The 21,818-nt window shown below is 38.9% G+C and overlaps 1 protein-coding gene across 6 annotated transcripts; it reads right to left on the reverse strand.

Annotated features, from left to right (window-relative positions):
• Positions 1 to 416: 416 nt before the first annotated feature.
• Positions 417 to 20,526, reverse strand: LOC140146372 (zinc finger Y-chromosomal protein 2-like). Of its 6 annotated transcripts, none has more exons than XM_072168195.1 (3): positions 20,340 to 20,526; positions 12,365 to 12,438; positions 417 to 2,199 (listed from the first exon to the last, which is right to left on the reverse strand). In XM_072168195.1, exons 2-3 carry the CDS (start codon positions 12,382 to 12,384, stop codon positions 417 to 419), a joined length of 1,803 nt encoding a protein of 600 aa, XP_072024296.1. In that variant the 5' UTR covers positions 12,385 to 12,438; positions 20,340 to 20,526. The 6 variants fall into 6 exon arrangements, with proteins under 6 accessions (XP_072024296.1, XP_072024297.1, XP_072024300.1 ...); XM_072168196.1 differs by lacking the exon at positions 20,340 to 20,526 and adding an exon at positions 16,466 to 16,560; XM_072168199.1 differs by lacking the exons at positions 12,365 to 12,438; positions 20,340 to 20,526 and adding an exon at positions 6,565 to 6,695.
• Between the last annotated feature and the right edge of the window lie 1,292 nt (positions 20,527 to 21,818).

Below are 21,818 nucleotides of genomic sequence, written 5' to 3' on the forward strand. Positions count from 1 at the left end.
GAACAAACATTTGTGGTCATGAATTTTCAAATGAACATTCTTGATGTGGGTCTTGAGTCCCGAGCTGGACGAAAACCATATCCCACATGTACTACACATCACTCGTTTCCCACCAGTTGCATGCAAGTCTTCATGTTGTTTCAACTTATCTTTTCTCTTGAAAGCTCTGTCACAGCCCTCAACAGAACACACATATGGTTTGTAGTCTGAATGACTCAATTTGTGCCTGGAGAGCGCATTCTTCTGTTCAAAAGCTTGTTCGCATTCGTTGCATTTGTACACATAAGTAACTGAGCAATCAATTAAAATTTCAGGGTGCTTTTGCTTAATGTGATTTAAACATATGTACGCTGATTGAAATTCCTTCATATCGCAATGTTTGCAGCTAAATGGAAATTCTTTACTACGAGGCTTATCTAGAAGCGCCTCAGTTTTGGATCTAAGTACTGCATAACTTCTTCGATGTCTTCCTCTGTCAGGGTGCTACTTTTCAGCTTATCTCCCACTGATATATGCGTTTCATGGTGCCTAGTTAGCACATCTTTTCTTTTGAACGCTTTACTGCAGTTTTCGTAGCTGCACACGTAAGGTCGGTGATCGGAATGCGTTTTCCAGTGTTTAGTTATGTCGCACCTGTGTTCAAATTTGCTACTGCACTTGTTACAGTGGTACAAATGAGTCACAGAGCAGTCTTCCAGAGGATGACTTAATTGGATGTGTTGCAGTAACCAAACAGCCGATATAAAGTCTCTGTCGTTGCAATGCTTACATCGGAAAGGTCTGCTTGGGTCAGTTGGTTTGGCCATGTGAGTAACCAGTCCAGCATCAAGAAACTGTAGGATTTCTGTGAGGACTGCATCTCCATCTGCCTTTGGTTCATCTTTGACAGTAACCATGGCAACAACTCCACCTGCAGTAGACTCATCTTTGACAGCAACATTTGCATCCATCTTAAGATCATCTGCACTTGTTTTTTCTTCCGGAACTATGCAAGCGTTGATCTCTAGGTGGAAATCAAACCCAGCTTTAGATGTGAAAATATGTTGACACGTTTCGCAAGTCAAGTTTGTCTTTGGATGCATCTCCATATGTTTCTCAAGATCTTCTTTGGTGAAACATGAGTATGGGCACAGTTCACATTTGTGCTTATTATCCATATGCATCCTCCTCGTATGAGATCTCAATTTTCTGATGTGGTTGAAGCTCTTCATGCAAATCTCACACGTAAAACTTTCATCACCGTGATTTGCCTTGTGTCGTCCCAATTCCCGTCTCTCCAAAAATGCAAGTCCGCATACTTTGCAAGCATGTTTTCTTACGCCTTTATGGAAATCCATGTGTCCGTTTAACGCTTTCTTATTCTTGAACGTGAACCTGCACTTGCTGTGAGTGCATTTAAACAAGGTCACATGATTTGCATTCATGTGTTTCCTGAACCCTCTTGCTTCGTAGCTTTTTCGACACTCATGGCATCGGTATGGTCTCAGTATTGGCTCTTTGTTTGTGTGTGTGGCAACATGCTTAGCAAATGCTGCTATCTGCTTGGTTGAGTCTTGACACACATTACAGACAAACATTTTTGGTTCATCAGAAGGAGCTAAGAATTTCAACAACTCAGGGTCTAAATGTTTCCTATCAGTGATGTTTAGCCTGCGGACTGTTATTTTTGGTCGTTTAGCTGCAGTACTTTCTTCCTCTTTAATCATTTTATCAAGGTCTACGACCATCTCATCCTCATCATCATCATCATCGTCATCATCATTATCACCATCACTGTCAGCACTATCGCTAGATTTTTCCGACACACTATCATCACCTTCAGTTGAATCTCCAGACTTGGAAACATAACTCGCTGACTGTACTAGTGCACCTGTGCTTAACCTGGTAGCTCTGGCATGATCATCTCGCATAATTTTACTATCAGTTGTAGCAGTCTTTGGGGTCTTGCTCATATGAGAATTGAAATTGATGACCTCAAAGTCATCGTCTGTGATCACTTCTTTCTTGATATTCACCACTGCACACTTTGAGTCATTCTGTGGTTCTACCGAGTTTTGACAGATTCCGCAGATATTTGGCTTGATGGTCCTTTCTGTGAATAATTTCTGTAGTTCTTTGGTCACTTCTTGAACTTTGCGAGATCCACATGTTTTGCAGAACACCAACACTGCTTTCTCTTGTGACTGATCCATTTTGATTCTGCAAGACAAAATAGAAAGAAAATACATGTAGTAAGATGGGGGAAGATGTGGCTAAGGAATGCAGGCCGCTATATATCCAGAAGATTTGTTCCCAGATAGCAAACTGATGTTGGGCCAACGTCGCAATTAGTGGCCGGTGTGGTCAAGGGTGGCAAACTGACGTTGGGGAAACGTCGGGTGAACGTCATAAAACTTGGTGGGCAAATGGGTGGCAAAATGATGTTGGGCCAAAGCCCTGGGGAGGGCCACTCAGTATACCAGTGTGTAAGCATGTGCGACCAGAAAAAGTTCCAGGCTTAAATGTACATTGGCCCAACGTTGGGCCAACTAAGCTTTTCTATCTGGGTTATTCAAGATCCCCATTTGATCCTTTGAATAAAATGTATTACGTTTTACTACCTGAAGAGAATTGATCAAAAATTGAATTCCCTGCTAAGGTTGGTATCTGTCAATTAGTTGACCACATCACCAGGCTGTCATTCTAGCTATAGGCAGTATATGGCACACATGGGTCAATGAGTTACATAAAAATGATCTTGTGTGGTATTTGGTTCCCATGATGTGAGTTTTAACTGAGGCAATTTGTGGTTAAATGTTGATCCCTCAATACAAGAGTTATTACTGTCGATTTGGTTGGAAAAGGAGGTGAGACATGATCAAATCTCTCCAGGTAACAAAACGTAATGGTAAATTAAGTACATGTGGAGTGACTCAGAGACCTGTTACTATGTAAATATTTGAAATTTTGTGTCATAGTGATTGCATTTTTATATAAATTATGTAAATAATAATGACACATGCATGCATGTAATACATCAAAAATGTTTAAAAACATTAAAAAAGACAAGTCAAAGACAAGTGAGACAACTATTCTTAATGTCATTTTGACTTTGACTTGACCTACAGGTAAAAATTATTATCATATGTGACACAATCTGGTCCATGGGGGCCAAAGGCGGCAAATTTGAAACTGAGATAAAGGCAAAAATATGGAGTAAAAACAAAAAGATACATAAGAAAATACACATCACAAAACCTCATAACTTTAGAACCAAGTATGCTAGACCTTTCACCTTTGGTGTTTTCAGTATGGCTCTGTTCACAATCAATGGTAGAAATAGGGTAACAGATGGTCAAAATTTAAAACCTGTTTTTTTTGCAATATTTTTACTTATTACCTGTTAAAAAATGACATTTCAGAACTTAATCTTTGGGTTAAGGGGTACTACACCCCTGGCCAATTTTGTGCCTTTTTTTGCATTTTTCTCAAAAATTATAGCACATTGGTGACAAGTAAGATATGTATATTATAGGGCAAGGACTACAACTACTGTACTGAAAATTCAGCAACTCAAACCAAGTAGTTATTGATTTATTGATCAAATATTGGTTTTCCCTCATTTTTGACTGTAACTCCACAACTGTTATCTGTGCTGAAATAAAATTTCAAGTGCAGTAGTTGCAGTCCTTGCCCCTATAATATACATATCTTACTTGTCCCCAATGTGCTATAGTTTTTGAGAAAAATGCAAAAATAGGCACAAAATTGGGCAGCTGTGTGTGGCGATTCAATGTCACACCCACCATGTGTAGTACACATTACTACATCAGTTCTAAATGGCAATGGGAATACGCCGTTGGGATGATGCTATCGGAAATTTGGGAATGCTTCATTACAAGTTTATATTCATGAGCAAACAATGTGATCGCTATATATCATCTTTGATTGGCTGATGGTAGAGATGATGGAAATATCATGTTTCACCGCCCGATGACGTCATCAATAATTTTGACCCCCTAGCTTACTGAAAAAAAGTAATGCTAAATCGTCTTGATTGACCTGTCAGAAATAAAATTCCTCTTAAAAAGGACAAGTAGCGACCAAGATGATTCATTAGTCTCTACTAATTGTGTTTTGCCACCCGTTTCCTTTACTCGCTGTGTACATAGTAACTACAAAAGTATAGGGACAGGTGGTGAAACACGATTAGTATAGTGTCTGGGTTAGTATCAAACTTTATACTAGTGATGTTTTATAATTATTTTAAACGGAGTAAAGTCAAAACAAGATTTTATTACATATAATGTAATGTATTTATTTATTTTTAAACTTTTAAACTAGGCAACATTCTGTAATATTTTGGTTTATTACGTTTTTAAGACACTACCGGTATACTACTATACACTATAGTGTCATGGATATCAACAAATTTAATTAGCAGCCGCCTGGAGGGCGTAGAAATGGGGATTTCTTTGGGGATATTTATACCAGGGTCAGTCCATCTCAACTCACCCAATGGTTTGGCTGCATGGTCACCCTCTCATAATTTGTTTTTAAAAATCACTTACAGTATAATATATAAGTTATATCAATAGCCATTAAATGTGCCAAATGAACACATTTCAAACGGTAGGTCTCTACTCCTTGACGTTTCCGAGAACCGGCCTATTGAAAATTGGGTCGGAACCCCCTTTTTGTGCATGTGCATCGCGACATTAATTTTCTTCCCAGTTCAGACATCCATATCTTCCCCGAGGGGTAAGCTTCAGGGCTACAAATTCAATCTAGGGTGTCTTTGACCCAAATAACCAGATTCACCCCCATTTGCTGATATATAGACATCTACAATGCATGTTCGTGCTGACGCACATGACAAATTCCCATTTTTGACCCCCCCCCTCCTCTTTATAAATACTAGATGTCACACATCATCTATTTTGCAGGCAAAAAAGGTTCAGGTGTGGAAACGGGTAGTGAAAGACGATTAGTATTTTAAATTATAACGTCATGAAAGTGGATTATACCGACTAGAATATGACCATGTTGCTACATTGTAAAATGTTTTTAAGTTTCAAAATAACCAAAACCTTGTTTTGACTTTAAACAATGACTTTTTAAAAACAATGCACTATTCGTACAGCTGCACTGAGCAATAGGGGAATCTCAGGTTCATGACAAACCATGGAAAATCCATGGACAGACTGACCCTGATCTGTTAATGTTTGACTATATCCACTTTCAATATTAATTTTTCATGATTAGGACACATTCAGAATTATTTCTTTATTTTTTAAGCAAAAATTTAAAATTTTTATGATGTAATTGTGTTTCAGAGACAAGTATTCCTGTCTCATCAGAGCATGACCATTGTGACTGTGCATTGAAACAGTGCAGAGAACTTTCCTTGCTTGTCCTCCACCATGTTTGACTGTCTTCGCTTAGTTTGACCTATTCTCTCGGTCGGGGCCACATCACATTCATTCATGCATTGGCGTGAAAACAACTTATCGCATACCATATTTTTATTTGCAGAGAGTCAAATCTGGCACAATAGTGTGATAGCTTGTGATACACTCCAGAGTTCAGTGAATGCGAATGTTGTTTTCACTCCAGTGCTATTGTCAGCCGGTTCATGCCCGGATGTCCGACGACACAGTGTAATTTACCCATTACCAACTTCAAAGTCGTGCACCATATTGTCTTACATGTAACTCCAAAGCTGCAGCACCCATATTTATCCAACAGTCAAATATGTTGAAAAATCACTCATGAACTTTCATGTTCATTTATTTTTCAAATTCAAATTATTATTTAATTATTCAAATGCTTATATTTACCCCCATAACGTATTTGAGATTAAACATTGACTTTGTTGTATATTTTACACCCTGAGTCTACGATTGGTGCACTCATTCAGCTGTACCGTAGTGTTCTGCATGCAGGTCGTTATTAACAGAATCCATGCGTGAATAGCTGACCCCTGTTCCCACACACACCCCCACACAGCGGCCATGCGAAAGATGGATTTTTAATGTCACAAAAAACAAAAGATCCACCAAATTTGCAACGGATCCGCCTCACAAACTTCAGCGCATTCAACGCTACGATAATACACGATGTTAATTTGAGATGACAGTGACATTCATACACACAAAAATTAAATATTTGCAATTAAAAACTTGTGTTTTTGAACGATTCTGAATTTTATCAATATGAAAATACAGCGATGACGTCATTGGGTTAACGATTTTCCAACTGCTGATTAGTTGATTGCGTCACTGTCAGTGATCTGTGCATGCACGGTACGGTCCGTATGGAATGATTTCTCGTATGGGTAAAATACACTGTGCAACAGAATTGACCTACTGTGCAAGGGCCCTATGCTATACCGTATACGTGTTATTCAAGGTACGTAAAGCTTACCTAAATTTACGTCTAGCATTGTCTAGTATTGATTACAATAATACATGATATACGGCCGGGGCCGGCTTTCAAGTCAAGCAGATCTCCCGGGTGCGGCTAACCTACCTCTAATGCAATTCGATTGATTTGGATGTGTTAGTTAATAGTATTAACGCTTACACGATAAAACGTGTGCACAGAATGCTTGTCTTTATCTGGAGATGGCGAGAGTCAGTCAATTTCTTGATTGGGTTACGAGCTGTCCGTTAAGCAAAAACCAATGGGTGCACACCACCAAATAGTCCTCCCGCTGACATTAACATGCACGATTTGAGGTTGGTGATTCGGCATGTTTTTTGAGTTCTGAGTTCCACGGGAACAGGGAACAGGATCAAGAATCGCAAAAAAGTAAAAAAAAAAATAATAATAATAAAAACCAAAAATCAATAATATAGAAGAAAACAATTCAAAAGCAAATTAAAATCTTTTGCTTTCCATTTTCAAACTGACGCTTTCCTTTTGGGACTCATATTTTGTTCCTCGTTCCTGTGGAACCAAAAAAACATGCCAAATTACCAACCTCAAATCGTGCACTGTCTACCCGCTGAAGTGAACACCAGCATCAGCTGCTGCTGTACATATGTATGTAGGGCCTAAAAGTATGTATAGGCCTACATAAAATTGCTGGGAAGCACTCTATCAGAGATTTAGGCAGAGTAAAATATAAAACATGTTTCTGCCCCCCCCCCGCTTCCGATTTTGAGACCGCTTCAATTTTTTTTAAATATGAATTCAGTTATACGTATCCGAGAAAAGATGTCTCGACTTTTTCTGTAGCCTAGTTGTTTATGCTTCAAAAATCTATACATGTAGCCTGTACAGACAAAAATAAGACGGGCGTCAACATTTAAAAGTAGGCCTACACACTCTTTGACTATTAGTTTGGCATCACGGTTGTTTGATGGGATCATTTATTAGTTTTTCAAACAAAACATCATGTACAACCCACTTTTAGGCTTAAACAGCTAAAAGTGATATCATGCTAAGGTATACAGATGCTTTTGAGTCATTCGCAACTTTAATTTTCCCTCTTTTACAAAATGATTCAATTTTGCAGCATTTTTACAGCTTTTTCGGATATAAAATGTATATATTAATGACAAAATTGGTGGCGCTATTTAGTTACTGGAAAATACTCTTTCAAGCTTTTAATACAAATAATTCCTTTTATTGTTTGATAAAATACGTTTATAAAATTTCCTTCTTGCTTGTTTTACCTATTCCAGCTGTTTTAATGGCAGTATTAATCACCTACCCCTTGCAAATAAAGAAATATGATTTAGGATAAATAGCGCCATCTATAGTTTGCATTTAGTTAATAATGAAGCATATTCTATATACATCAAACAACCGTGGCATGCTGTCAGGGCTGTGCTGTGAGAATGATTTTTATGACATAGGCCTATAGCTATTTCTCACAACATAGGCCTACGTGCCTATTTATTGCTAATAAAGTATATCATGCAAATAGGCATACAGTTTTGTTTTTTTTTACAAAGAACATAATAGTTAAATAGGCCTACAAGGCAGTAGCGTAGCCAGCCAGGGGGGGGGCGGCAGAGTGCCCCCGCAAAAAATGAAAGAAAAAGTGCCCTCTGACAAAAAATAATCAAAGAGAAAATGTGGAGGGTAAAGGAAAAGGACAAGGAGGCCTTTTTGGCCACCAAAATTCACCCCACTCATGGGCCAAAATAGTTTAAAATACAAAAAAATTTCGAGTTGCGCGCGCACATTGTCGCAATAAAGCACTTTTTATCCTTAATGGGCGAAAATAGTGTAAACCCAATAAAGCCTTTTGGGAAGCTCAAAGCCATATACAGTGTTTATCAAAAACAAAACCGGCATATTAGACTGGGAGCCCAGAAGATTTATTCAGCTCAGAAGACACAAAAGGTTTGATGGCCCGGTTATGTTAGTAGGCATAGGCCTATAGGGCAAAATTCAATATTCCATATTGCTGCATCCACATCCTGTACGTTCAGCCTGGGGTTTACCGTTACAAAATAGGGGCAAAAAAAAGCATTTATTCAGCTCAAGAGACACATATGGACAAAACTTGTTGGATCGATATCACTCCCAGGAGGATACTTTTCATGCCTATTGCAATGACAGCAATTTGGGCCTGTATGGGGCCCAGACAGTAGCCTTAAAGGGGCCCGCCCATATGGTGTTATTCAGCTGAAGAGGCACATGGATGAATCTTTTTGCATTGGAACTATTACCAATTGGGGTTTACAAAAATATGACAGCAACTTTTTCCTGTATGTACGGTGGCCCAAACAGTAGCCTCAAAGGGCCCGATGTCACATGACTTATTCAGCTCAAGAGACACATGGATGTATCTTTTTGCATTGGAACTATTACCCATTGGGGTCTACAAAAATAACAATGACAGCAACTTTTTCCTGTACGGGGGCCCAGCCTTAAAAGGCCCGATGTCCCATAACTGGTTATTCAGCCAATCATCTGATCATGGATCTTTTTGAATTGGAACTATTGCATATTAGGGTGTACAAAATACTAATGACAGCAATTTTTTCCTGTACGGGGCCCCAGACAGTAGCCTCAAAGGGCCCGATGTCCCATAACTTGTTATTCAGCCAGCTGTAGTGAGCCGTTCAAAAATGCAGTGGGAATGGCCCTGAAGGAAAAAAATATCTCAATTATGTGTGTGTTTTTAAATGCTCTCTTTTTCATTCAAATTGGTATAACATGAGGGAATAAGTCGCATTGTGCCGAATGAGGCATTTAAATACGCTACGAAGTATATTGGTATTGATGAAGTAACTAGTTACTGCTGATATTGGTATTGATGAAGTAGTTACCTACTTCTGATATTGTTATTGACGAAGTAGCTATCTACTGCTGATATTATTTGGTATTGATGAAGTATATAGCTGTCTGCTGCTGACATTGGTATTGATGAAGGTCTATTTTCTTTGGAGTAGCGGGCCCGTAAAAAAGCGAAGAAAAGATACATATATTTTAACCAGACGATTCCAGTCTTTGACTCGCTACTGCTGTCGTACTTTCTAATTAATATTTCACTTGCATTATATTACTTGTTAAGTCTGCTTTCGCCACAATGATCATCCTCGAGATAATGAGGACTCCGATAAACCAGGGGAGTGCTTAATCGCGGGAACACACTTTTAAATGGAAGCTAAATTTGCGGCTTACAATGTTATGATGCGATTAGCAAAATCGTTTCTCCACGAATACGCCCACACCCAGACCCAAACCCTCTAAAATATCTTCATTGATTATGGTTACTCAGTGTATACATTTTCGCCCTTCTCGGGCACATTTGCTCCATGGATTCTCAGTCAAGGAATCAAGAACTCGTCAATCTAGTGTAAATCCTGGGGTAGTCCATATGTCATCCTCCCAACATGCCCAATGTTATGGAAATGAATGTTTCTTGGCAAATTTAAGCTAATTTGCCGACAAATTGCAAAATTTTAGTGCGGTTCACGCGCATTGTTCCATTCAATATTCATAATTTTTATTTGTTCATTTTAGCTTGAAATTAGTCATTCCAGTCAATCACTTTGGCACCATTAGATTTCCTCGTATTTGGTTTCATAAGGTGTCATAACGGGCTGAAAGGAACTTTGTATTCACTTGCGTCGCCGTTTTCTACTTGTAGCCCATCAAATCCGTCAAGGCCCATAAATGGGGATTTTCCAGGTTAAAGAAAATGAAAAGCCAGTTTGAACTTGCTATATCTGCTTATATCTACAGCCTAGCTATGACCTTCTATTTTGGTGGATTGGTAAAACTGGTAATACCCGGGGGTAATACACATGATATAGAAAAAACAACGGACTATACCATTGCTTTTGTTTATATTTTCCGGGGAGCAAAACTTGGCCCCCTGAAAAGTCTCAAAGTTTGATATAGTTTCAAGCTAAATTTGTTGACAGTGACAAACAGGTGCCATATCCTACAAAATAATGAACAATAATTTTTTTAATGATTTTTTACCATGTTCTGGAAATACATACTTTTGGATACGCTTCTTTTCATAAAAAATTCAAATCCATCAACATGCGTTATGAGATAATTAGGTGGGGTCCCTTAGGCATAAACGGGAGGGCATGTTCATTTGCAAACAAACGTCAATAGAATAAATTATTAACCCTTTATAAATAATGCAAAACAAATCATTTTATTTCTTGTCAAGTATATTTTGTTCTGGTTTCTCGTTCATGTATCGTTTACGTTCATGTACATATTTACGTTCATGTACATATTTACGTTCATGTACAGTTATGTAACTTGCATGTGAGAAATTCTTGTTGCAATATTTACATTGATAAGGTTTCTGTTTTGTATGAACCCTTTCATGTTGAGTCTTGTGACCTGCTCGTGAGAAACTCTTGTTGCAAAATCTACATTTGTATGGGTTCTCTTTGCTATGAATCCTTTCATGTTTCAGCCTTATTGCAATAATTACGTTCATGTACAGTTCTGTTACCTGCCTGTGAGAAATTCTTCTTGCAATATTTACATTGAAAAGATTTCTCTTTGGTGTGAATCCTTTCGTGTACAGCCTTGCTACTTGTACTAGAGAAACACTTGTCACAATGTTTACATCGATAAGGTTTCTGTTTTGTATGAACCCTTTCATGTTCAGTCTTGTGACTTGCCCGTGAAAAACTCTTGTTGCAATATTTACATTGGTAAGGTTTCTCTTTGGTGTGAATCCTTTCATGTATAGTCTTGGCACCTGCATGTGAGAAACTCTTCTTGCAATATTTACATCGGTAAGGTTTCTCTTTGGTATGAATCCTTTCATGTACTGCCTTGGCACTTGATCGTGAGAAACCCTTGTTGCAATATATACATTGGTATGGTTTCTTTTTTGTATGAATCCTTTCATGTACAGTCTTGGCACCTGCCTGTGAGAAACTCTTGTTGCAATATTTACATTGGTAAGGTTTCTCGTTTGTATGAATCCTTTCATGTCTAGTCTTGTCAACTACCCGTGAGAAATTCTTCTTGCAATATTTACATTGGTATGGTTTCTCTTTTGTATGACTCCGTTCATGTACAGCCTTGGCACCTGCCTGTGAGAAACTCTTGTCACAACATTTACAATGGTATGGTTTCTCTTTTGTATGAATCCTTTCATGTATTGACTTGGCACCTGACTGTGAGAAACTCTTCTTGCAATATTTACATTGGTAAGGTTTCTCTTTTGTATGAATCCTTTCATGTGCAGTCTTGTGATGTGCATGTGAGAAACCCTTGTTGCAATATTTACATTGGTAAGGTTTCTCTTCTGTATGAATCCTTCCATCTTCAGTCTGGTGACCTGCCCTAGAGAAACTCTTGCTGCAATATTTACATTGGTAAGGTTTCTCTTTGGTGTGAATCATTTCATGTTTAGTCTTGTGATCTTTAAGCGAGAAATTATACTTGCCACAATATTTACATTGGTATTGTTTAATTGAATTCACTCTAATAAAGATGTAAAGTCTTTCATGTATAGTCTCCAAATGTTCCATCATCTGTGATGCCAATGAGAAACTCTGGCTGCAATATTTACATGTGAATGGTTTCTTGTTGGTATGAAGTCTTTCATGTGCAGTCTTTTGACCTATCTGTGAGAAACTCTTATTACAATATTTACATTGAGAAGAGTTTTCTTTGTAGATTTGCTTCCATTTGGACTTTTCATCTGCCTGTGGCCAACTGTTTTCACTGTCCTCTTTCATATGGTTACTTTCATTTGCTGATGTGGCCCCACTATTTATTTCACATGAAGTATGTTCAATAACTTTGTCAGTTACGTATTTCATTCTTGTCACAGCATGTGAATGATAGCGGCTATACATTTCTAATGTTGTCCTATGTCTCAGTACATGATTAACGTAATATGTAAAATCACTGTAAAACCGTCTACAGTACTTACATTGGTATGGCTTCAAACATGTTGCATACCTTGACCACTGTAAATGCCGAAATCGATGTCTAGACTCCATGGTTCTGAAATTAAGAAAGTTAGAGAAATAATCAGTGCTTGCAAAATAATTCTTACAAAACATTATTTGCACCAGTATAATCCAAAGGGTAGGGGAGATTGGGGTTAGTTGAAACATTTTTCACAAAATCTTCTTTTTAACGCAAACCGTTTACTTCAAGAAACACTAACCATATGGGTTATTCCATATGAAATCAAGGAGGCGCCCCACCTGACCCCCTCAGATTTGCTTTATATTTTAGTCATATGTTGTACCTGTAAAAATATTAAAAACCTGCAAATTTGAGGTTTGTAGCTCTTACGGATTTTCTGTGGCAGCCATTTAAAGTTGGAGTAGGGGGGTCTAAATTTGGACCCAAAAGTTGCCCTTTAAATACATTTCATCTTTGGGAGTCTGTGCCTTCTTTATAAAAAGAGAGAGAGGCCTGAGACTTTGTATACACACTAACTGCATGCCCAATTTGTCAAAAAATATAAAATAAAAAAATTCTGTAATTGCACGTTGTGTCACGGGGTCATTAAATATTCAAGAAAAAATGTAAGGTTTTGTAAACTGGCAAGTTTAGCCCCCCTAAATTCACTTTTTTTGTCAGATTAATTATTTTTTGTTATCACTGATGCTATATATAGGATAAATACAATGCATATCCAAAAAATTGAGGTCACAACTCATTTACATTTTGAACAGCGCCCTCACGAAGATGACATTTATTGTAAATTCAACATTTTCATGGGGCCCAAAGTCGATGTGGCCCACCTTCAAAATTTATAAAACATCACTTTTATATAACTACTAGTCTTAAATTACAACTTTGCTAAGTCCCAGTAATTGTATAGGTTGACTTCATATAAAACAACAAGCCCAAAGTTGACCATTTTCTTATGATTGCATGTAGTGCAAATGTGCCGAATTCGGAAGGCTTGAAAGTCAAATTGGCCCTAATATTGAAAATGAAATGGAAATAAAAGTAAATAGGGCCAATAACTACGCATCTAGTCATTTATTTTCAATATTGTGGCCATTTTGACTTTTAAACCTTCCGAATTCGGCACATTTGCAGTACATGCAATCATAAGAAAATGGTCAACTTTGGGCTTGTCGCTTTTTATATGAAGTCAACCTATAAAATTACTGGGATTGAGCAAAGTTGTAATTTAAGACTAGTAGTCATATAAAAGTGATGTTTTATAAATTTTGTAGGTTGACCACATCGACTTTGGCCCCCCTGAAAATGGTGAATTTGCATTAATTTTCATCTACACCAACTTCAAATGGCTACCATAGAAAATCTGTATATATTGAAAATGAAATGGAAATAAAAGTAAATAGGACCAATAACTACTCATCTAATCATTTATTTTTAATATTGTGGCCAATTTGACTTTCAAGCCTTCCGAATTCGGCACATTTGCACTACATGCAATCATAAGAAAATGGTCAACTTTGGGCTTGTCATTTTATATGAAGTCAACCTATACAATTACTGGGACTTACCAAAGTTGTAATTTAAGACTAGCAGTTATATAAAAGTGATGTTTTATAAATTTTGAAGGTGGACCACATCGACTTTGGGCCCCCTGAAAATGTTGAATTTGCAATAAATTCCATCTTCGTGAGGGCGCTGTTCGAAATGTAAATGAGTTGTGACCTCAATTTTTGGATATGCATTGTATTTATCATATACATAGCATCAGTGATAACAAAAAATAATTAATCTGACCAATAAAGTGAATTTAGGGGGGCTAAACATGCCAGTTTACAAAACATTACATTTTTTCTTGCATATTTAATGACCCCGTGACACAACGCATAATTACAGATTTTTTTATTTTTATTTCTTGACAAATTGGGCATGCAGTTAGTGTGTATACAAAGTTTCAGACCTCTCTTTCTTTTTATAAAGAAGGCACAGACTCCCAAAGATGAAATTTATTTAAAGGGCAACTTTTGGGTCCAAATTTAGACCCCCTACTCCAACTTTAAATGGCTGCCACAGAAAATCCGTAAGAGCTACAGACCTCAAATTTGCAGGTTTTTAATATTTTTACAGGTACAACATATGACTACAATATAAAGCAAATCTGAAGGGGTCAGGTGGGACGCCTCCTTGATTTCATATGGAATAACCCATATCAGTATAAACATATACATACATGCTACAAATACAGCCTTAAACTTTATTGGACCTGCTTATGATTATTCATATAATCCAATTTGAAAATTTAAAAAAAAGTGTTTCAACTAACCCCACCCCTGGGGTAAGTTGAAACATAGGGTGGGGTTAGTTGAAACACAGCTTGTAAAAATTTCAAAATAATTATTATTGTGTTGTTAGGGTTATACTTCCCTTGAAGCAGGGCCATAGCAAGCGGGGCCGCCCCACTTTTTGAGAAATTTGTTATGTTTTTCTTTATATCTTTATTTCAATTTGGTGATATATTTGTATTTTGGCCGCCCCACATTTGTCATGGCCGCCCCACATTTTACAACCTTGCTACGGCCCTGCCTTGAAGGCACCCTTAAATATACAATCAGTGTGAAAAAATGAATAAATAAATATGTGGGAGTTCGGGTCAATACTTTGGACACAAGGTGACGAGTGTCACCATGGACCAAAATATGAGAAGCCTAAAATATTATAAAATGTACTTTCTGTGTGCACTTTTTGCTTGTATTATTGCTTTTTAACCATATTAAAGCAATATTGAAGAAATGGTACCAACATGTTACAAATTTTTTTAAAGTCAAATTTTTAACCATATTTTTCTATGCGATTTTCATGTGTCAACTAACCCCACCTCAAAAGTTTCAACTAACCCCGATGCCTATTTTTACATTTCAAAGTTCATTACACAAAAGAAGAAAGACAATAAAACTTTTATTTAACATTATTCTGGAACTTACTACTATAGTGCTTATGATACTCAAAAAATAATCCCCTGAATCTTCAAACAACATGGAGATAACGCATCTTTTCTGAGGGGTATAAAAATTAGTCAGGAAGTCAAAAAACAGATATTCCTTTCCCAAGCCAACACTGGTGGGGCATCAGTGCTGTTGCTAATTTGGTGGATGACCCTTACTAATACCTAATTACTAGGTGCCAGTATTTTACCAAATTAATTTTTTGTGTCAGAAAAAAATACAATGTTTCAACTTACCCCGCGTTCCAACTAACCCCAATTTCCCCTACATGTGTATGCTCGTCTCCCCCGAATTCCCGGTTATTGCTTTAGCTTTGGGATCTTCAGGTGGCATACAAGCAATAATGTTCGATTTCCATAAAGAATATATTGTTCGGGGGCACTTAAAACAAATGACCATATGGGTATGCTCCCGGAAAGACCCCCTTTGGATTCCGTGAGTCGAAAGACCCCTATATTTGACCAAAATAGACCTCCGAAAGACCCTTGATTTGATAATTTCAGCTCTAAAAAGGTTTTTCAGGCGATTTTCAACCAGAAAGCCAAGAAAGACCCTTGATTTTGACTGTTCGCAGCTCCAAAAGTCCCCATTTTACCTGTTTGCAGCTCCAAAAGACCCCCTTTTACCTGTACAACCTCAAAATGTGGAATGGAACCAGTTATAATTTATAACTAGCTAGAAAAGGTGATTTCCAAAAAAATGCATTTACATAAATCCTTAATGTTACAAAATTTCCTTGAAACTAAAAAATAACTTGGTTCAAATTTCCCCCGCCCTTGTATGTTGTAATTTGGCGGGCACTGTCTCAATTGTGGGTCATTATAAAATTTGTGTTATTCAGAACAACAAGCTGCATATCAAATAAGCCGGTAACCTGTTAAGCTGTCTGAAACATCACCATTTTACCGCGTACGTACCACTACTGATAATGGTAGGCGGTAAAATGGTGATGTTTCCGACAGCCTAACAGGGTAGGCCTACCGGCTTAGGCTTACCGTACTTGATACGCAGCTTCTTGTTCTGATAATAGTGATATAATGTTACGTAGCACTAGAACTCTGGCCATAGTATCCGTTTTTACTTCTACTTGGGCCAGAGGCACTTACATTGAAAAAATTGTTGAGCATGCTTGAACGATCCAGTACAAAAGTTGAAAGCATTTTAATGCTTGATCGAACCAATACAAAATTACAAATGTGTGACAGGTGATTCAGGTCGCTAATAAACATGATAAAACCCACTTGAGAACACACAATCGCCATTCATTTCTAAAGATGCATTTATACTCAATCGCTTTTGCAGAAAACTGAATCGCACACATGATCAGTGTACTAAATCGCCGTCATATTTGCGTTCTGAGCGATAAATAGGCCTATTATATAGTTGACACCCTCTGTCGGTCAATGTTCATTAAAATTACATGCATAACTTGTGCAGTTGTAAACAACAATGATTCAGTCTGATAATGAGTACATGTACATCAAGCATTTTAATAAGTACATATCCATGAGTATAAACACAGCTTTAAATTACACAATGTCAATGACTAATACTAATTTACATAGGCACAAAAGGCTGTGTTCATGTACCGTTACTCAGCCAAACATGGCAGAGTAGGGCCCGGATGTCCTATCTGCACAACATTAATTTTCTCAACAAGGAAAGTCCCGAAGGACTGGAAGAATCAAGGACTGGAAGCGCTTCAGACATCTCAAGAAAGAGTCTCAGAAGAGCTGTCGATTGGCATACAATCAGTATGTTTATGACATCGTCTGCAGTGCGCCTGGCAGTAGCAACAAGAAACTTGGAGCCTTGGTGAAGTCAAAAAGATGCGACCAGATGGGAGTAGCTCCTCTGAAGGATGGTGGCTATCTGCATGCTGACCCGAAGGTGAAAGCCAACATCCTGAACAAGCAGTTCACATCAGTTTTCTCTGTTGATGATGGCTCAGCTCTCCCAGACTTGGGACCCAGACAGAATCCACCCATGAGTAACATCACTGTTGACCTCAACGGAGTCATTAAGCTGCTCAAGAATCTGAAGCCATACACTGCATCAGGACCTGACGGTATTCCGGCAAAGCTCCTCAAAGAAACAGCTGAAGAACTGGCGCCTGCAGTGACACTCCTCTTCCAAGCATCAATCAACCAGGGTAGAGTCCCATCACAATGGAAGAAGGCATGCATAGTACCAATCTATAAGAAGGGAAGCCGATCAGAAGCTGCCAACTACCGCCCCATCTCTTTGACAGCCATCTTATGCAAGCTCTGTGAGCATATCATACATTGTGCCATGATCCGTCACCTTTCTGAACACAAGACCCTTTCAGACAGCCAGCATGGATTCAGGAGGCGGCGCTCCTGCGACACGCAACTTCTCGTCACACTACAAGACCTAGCCAAAGGACTGGACGACAAATCACAAACTGACGTCATCCTACTGGACTACGAGAAGGCTTTTGACAAAGTTTCACATCGTCATCTGCTGTTAAAAAGTCGAGCATTATGGAGTAAGTGGGCCAACCTTGGAATGGATTCGGGACTTCCTACACAATCGCTCCCAGCAAGTCCTCCTAGATGGTCAACGCAGCAGTGAGGCTACAGTATCATCTGGCGTCCCTCAAGGCAGCGTCCTGGGGCCGTTACTGTTTCTCATCTACATAAACGACCTGCCCAACTGCGTTTCCAACTCAACCACTAGATTGTTCGCAGACGACAGCGTAGTGTACAGGGACATATCATCACCAGCTGACTCTGCACTCCTTCAGGAAGACCTCGACTCCCTTCAAGCATGGGAAGACAAGTGGCTGATGAAGTTCAACGCATCTAAATGCCAGGTCCTGCAGATCACCAACAAACGCAATCCAATCCCTCCATCCTACACCATCCATGGACACAGCCTGGAGAATGTGAGCTCGGCAAAATATCTTGGAGTGCACTTGGACTCACGACTTAGCTTTAATGCCCATGTTGATGCCATCACCAGGAAGGCTAACTCCACCCGGGCCTTCTTGAATCGCAACCTTAGTCACTGTAGCCGTAAGATCAAGGCAGCTGCATACACAACCTTCGTAAGACCAATCGTCGAGTACGCTGCAACCTCCTGGGATCCCCACACCCAGCGTAACATCCGCAAAGTTGAACAGGTTCAGCGTACCTCTGCACGTTTCGTCACCAGTGACTACAGTCGTGAGAGCAATGTGACTGCCATGCTGAAACACCTAGAATGGCCATCACTACAAGAGAGACGCCAACAAAGCTGCCTTGTAATGATGTATAAGATCCACCAAGACTTAGTCGACATTGATTGGACCAACTACCTTACCCAATCCACATCTCGGACAAGAGGACACAAGTCTCGCTTCGTGTACCCTCAGACCAGCTCATCAGTCTATGCCAATTCCTTCTTCCCACGTACCATCAAGGATTGGAACATCTTGAAGAAGGATCCAGCTGAGTACTCATCCCTCGACGCCTTCAAGATTGCGCTGAGGGATCGTCTCCTGATGTAGCTCCGCACACCCAGTTTTTAACCTGCACTGTATATTTCGCACCTGTCTACAATTTTATGTTCAAGTTGTTCCTACCCATGCACACAAGCAGTGCGTTTTTCCTCATAATTGAGGCTGCACCATAGATGAACTCCTGGATGGGGCAGCTTTAATTAGCATGAGGCCACATTGATATGTAAATAGCGTATTGTTATTTAAATTTGCGCCCAGACGTATTGAGGGCGACAGTCAGGTTATCCAGACGGAGAATGGCTGCATATGCCGGGCATGTCAATTTGCTGAGTGAAGGCTGATAATCACCTTTCTGTATAGGTAATAAGCTAGTATATTTCGTGTACCAGTTGGTTATGACAAAAAATTAGTATCACATATTAAATATATTAAATGTATAAACTTTGAAATTTACATGAATTTGAAGAGCAGAGCTTCGAAATGTAGCTAAGTCAGGTGATGTGAAATTCTGCTGCGTGACCCCCTCTGCGTCATCCCCCGCTGCGTGGTAGAATTATATTCATAAAACATTGAATTTAACAGATATCATGGGTAGCCAACCACGATTTATCAGCATTTAAAATATATGTTAATTAACAAAGATAAATAATAAAGAGTACAAATGGCAATTAACTAGTAAACAAGCCTGAAATCTTAAAATGTTGCCACGTGATTTCCCGAACACATGATATGTTAACATGTGACCACTATTCAGATTTACCGTAAATATTTGGAGTAGGCCTATGCTTGCACATCATGCACATACACTGTGCATTTCTTTACTTCCGTATAAAATCAATAATTCGTGCTGGGAGCCAAGTAACATTGTCTGCTCAGAGCAGATTGGTATTTTATTTTATTTTACTTGAGAGCATAATAGAAATACATAAAGACGAATAAGGCGCCATGATGGAAGGTCAGGTCGGGTATCAAAGGTTATTATAACTTAAATACTACTTGTATTTCTCACCTTGCCTCTGTCACATATTTCCTTCATATTATTGACAGCAAGTCCTAATTTTGACTTTGCTATTGCAAAATGTCATTTCATATCAAATTAGTAGACTTTCTTTGAAAAAACATATAACTGGTGCCTGATGGGAATACCCGTCCGCCATTTCATTAAACTGGATCGTTTTCGCCTGTTTTGCGCCCAGATGTATTGGGGCGCGCTATACTCTCATTGAACAGGCAAAGTTCGCAAAACTAACAACGTTGTTATTTGCCAAACTCAATTAACATGATCCAAGGGTCGAACATGAATTATTCATAACGAGCTATAACGGATCGATAACTGGCCTCACTTTCTAGCTAGTAAACCAGCTGAATTTTTCATAGATTTTGCGTTGCTAATAGAACAACCGTGAATTTAGTGTCACCCCCTTGGCTGCACTTTAAAGGAAGGAAGGAAAGAGATACGAAAAGCAAACGTCTACTGTTAATAGTGTTACGTGTTAGTAATTAGTACGTAAGCTTACCTGGTACATGATGTACAGTGTAGTTCGATCAAGTCAGGCTGATCTCCCGGCTAATCTTCTTGCTGTGCAATTCGATTGAATTGGATGTGATAATATTATGTGGTTACACAGGTAAAGAGTGCTCAGAATGCTTGTCTTTTATCATAGATGCAACAAACAGAAATATGGTGTGGCGGAAAAACATTGGGCTACGAGCTGTCCGTTAATTTAAAACCATGGGCACACCACCAAAATAGTCCTCCCGATAGTAGTAGTAGTAGGCCTAGTAGTAGTAGTAGTAGTTCGTAACTCCCGCCTATAAAAGGCGCACCCCTGAAAGAGGGTAAAAGTTAATTTAAAAGCAAAGAAATCGTTGTAACACAAAAGTCACTGAAGCTTAAGTTCACCAATTCACTAAAGTTCACCACTTTTACAGAAGAACAGTCACCAAAAAGCGCTGTGAAAAAACAAAAGCACTACACTACACATCAATCAAAACAGTCACAAAAATAAAGCTCCATCGATCGATCTTCAAAGGATGAGAGTCATAATAAATCCACTGTGAACAACAACTAACTGGGTGATTTACAAAGTAAATAAAAAAACAGGGTGCACAATCCACTTCAAATACAAAAAGCGAATAACTAGAAAAAGTCACATAAAAAATGAAAAACATCAATATGAAAGTTAGTTTTTTCCACAAACAGGGCGGTGAACGGGAAAATGTTCATGCCGGCACTCCATGCTGCAGTACATAGTGTCACAGTCGTCGCAATCTAAATAAAGTCCTCCAAGAATCTTAGAATCTGGTCTGAGACAATTAGCACATTTTGCTTCAGCCGGGTCTACGGTTTCTGCACCGTCTGTGGCTAGTGGCTGTGGGGTTTCCACAACTAGTTCGTCAACTGGGTTTGGAACTTAATTCAGCTGGGTTATCCAACTCTGAGTCATTATCTCCAGAAGTTGGAATTTCCTTGACTTCCTCAGGAATGGAGAGTTAACAGAATGGTTTACTACTGCAGTTGGAGTGCGTCAAGGGTGCGTGATATCACCTCAGCTATTTAACATCCTTCTTGAGCTGGTCATGTTATATGCACTTCATGACACAAATAGGCCTATAGGAGTAAACATTCAGGGACAGCTTATCAATAACCTACGCTTCGCGGATGACATCGCACTTGTAGCTGGGAGTGAAAAAGACCTACAAACTCTGGTAAACCTTGTGCATGAGAGTGAGTACAACACTGGGTCTGAAAATCAACATAGGAAAAACTGAGGTACAGGCAATCACCAAAAAGAACACACAAATAAATATAAATATCAATGGAACACCACCCTTACGAAAATGGCACGCAGTTTTTGAACGCATGCAGCACGCATGCAGCATGCGTGCCGCACCGCATGCAGCACGTGTGCAGTAGGTAGCGTGCGGATGCGTAGGCCTATATTTGGAACGAGGCACGCATGCAGGGAAGCGTGCAGATGCTTGCTGCATGCATG

This window comes from Amphiura filiformis, chromosome 2 (genome assembly GCF_039555335.1).
Source record: "Amphiura filiformis chromosome 2, Afil_fr2py, whole genome shotgun sequence".
NCBI lineage: Eukaryota > Metazoa > Echinodermata > Ophiuroidea > Amphilepidida > Amphiuridae > Amphiura > Amphiura filiformis.

Excerpts from the sequence above, each read along its gene's own strand:
- LOC140146372 (XM_072168195.1), bottom strand. The coding sequence starts at position 12,384 with ATGTTTGAAGCCATACCAAT. Across the intron at positions 2,200-12,364 it reads ATGTTTGAAGCCATACCAAT|AATCAAAATGGATCAGTCAC; the intron begins GTAAGTACTGTA and ends TTTGTCTTGCAG.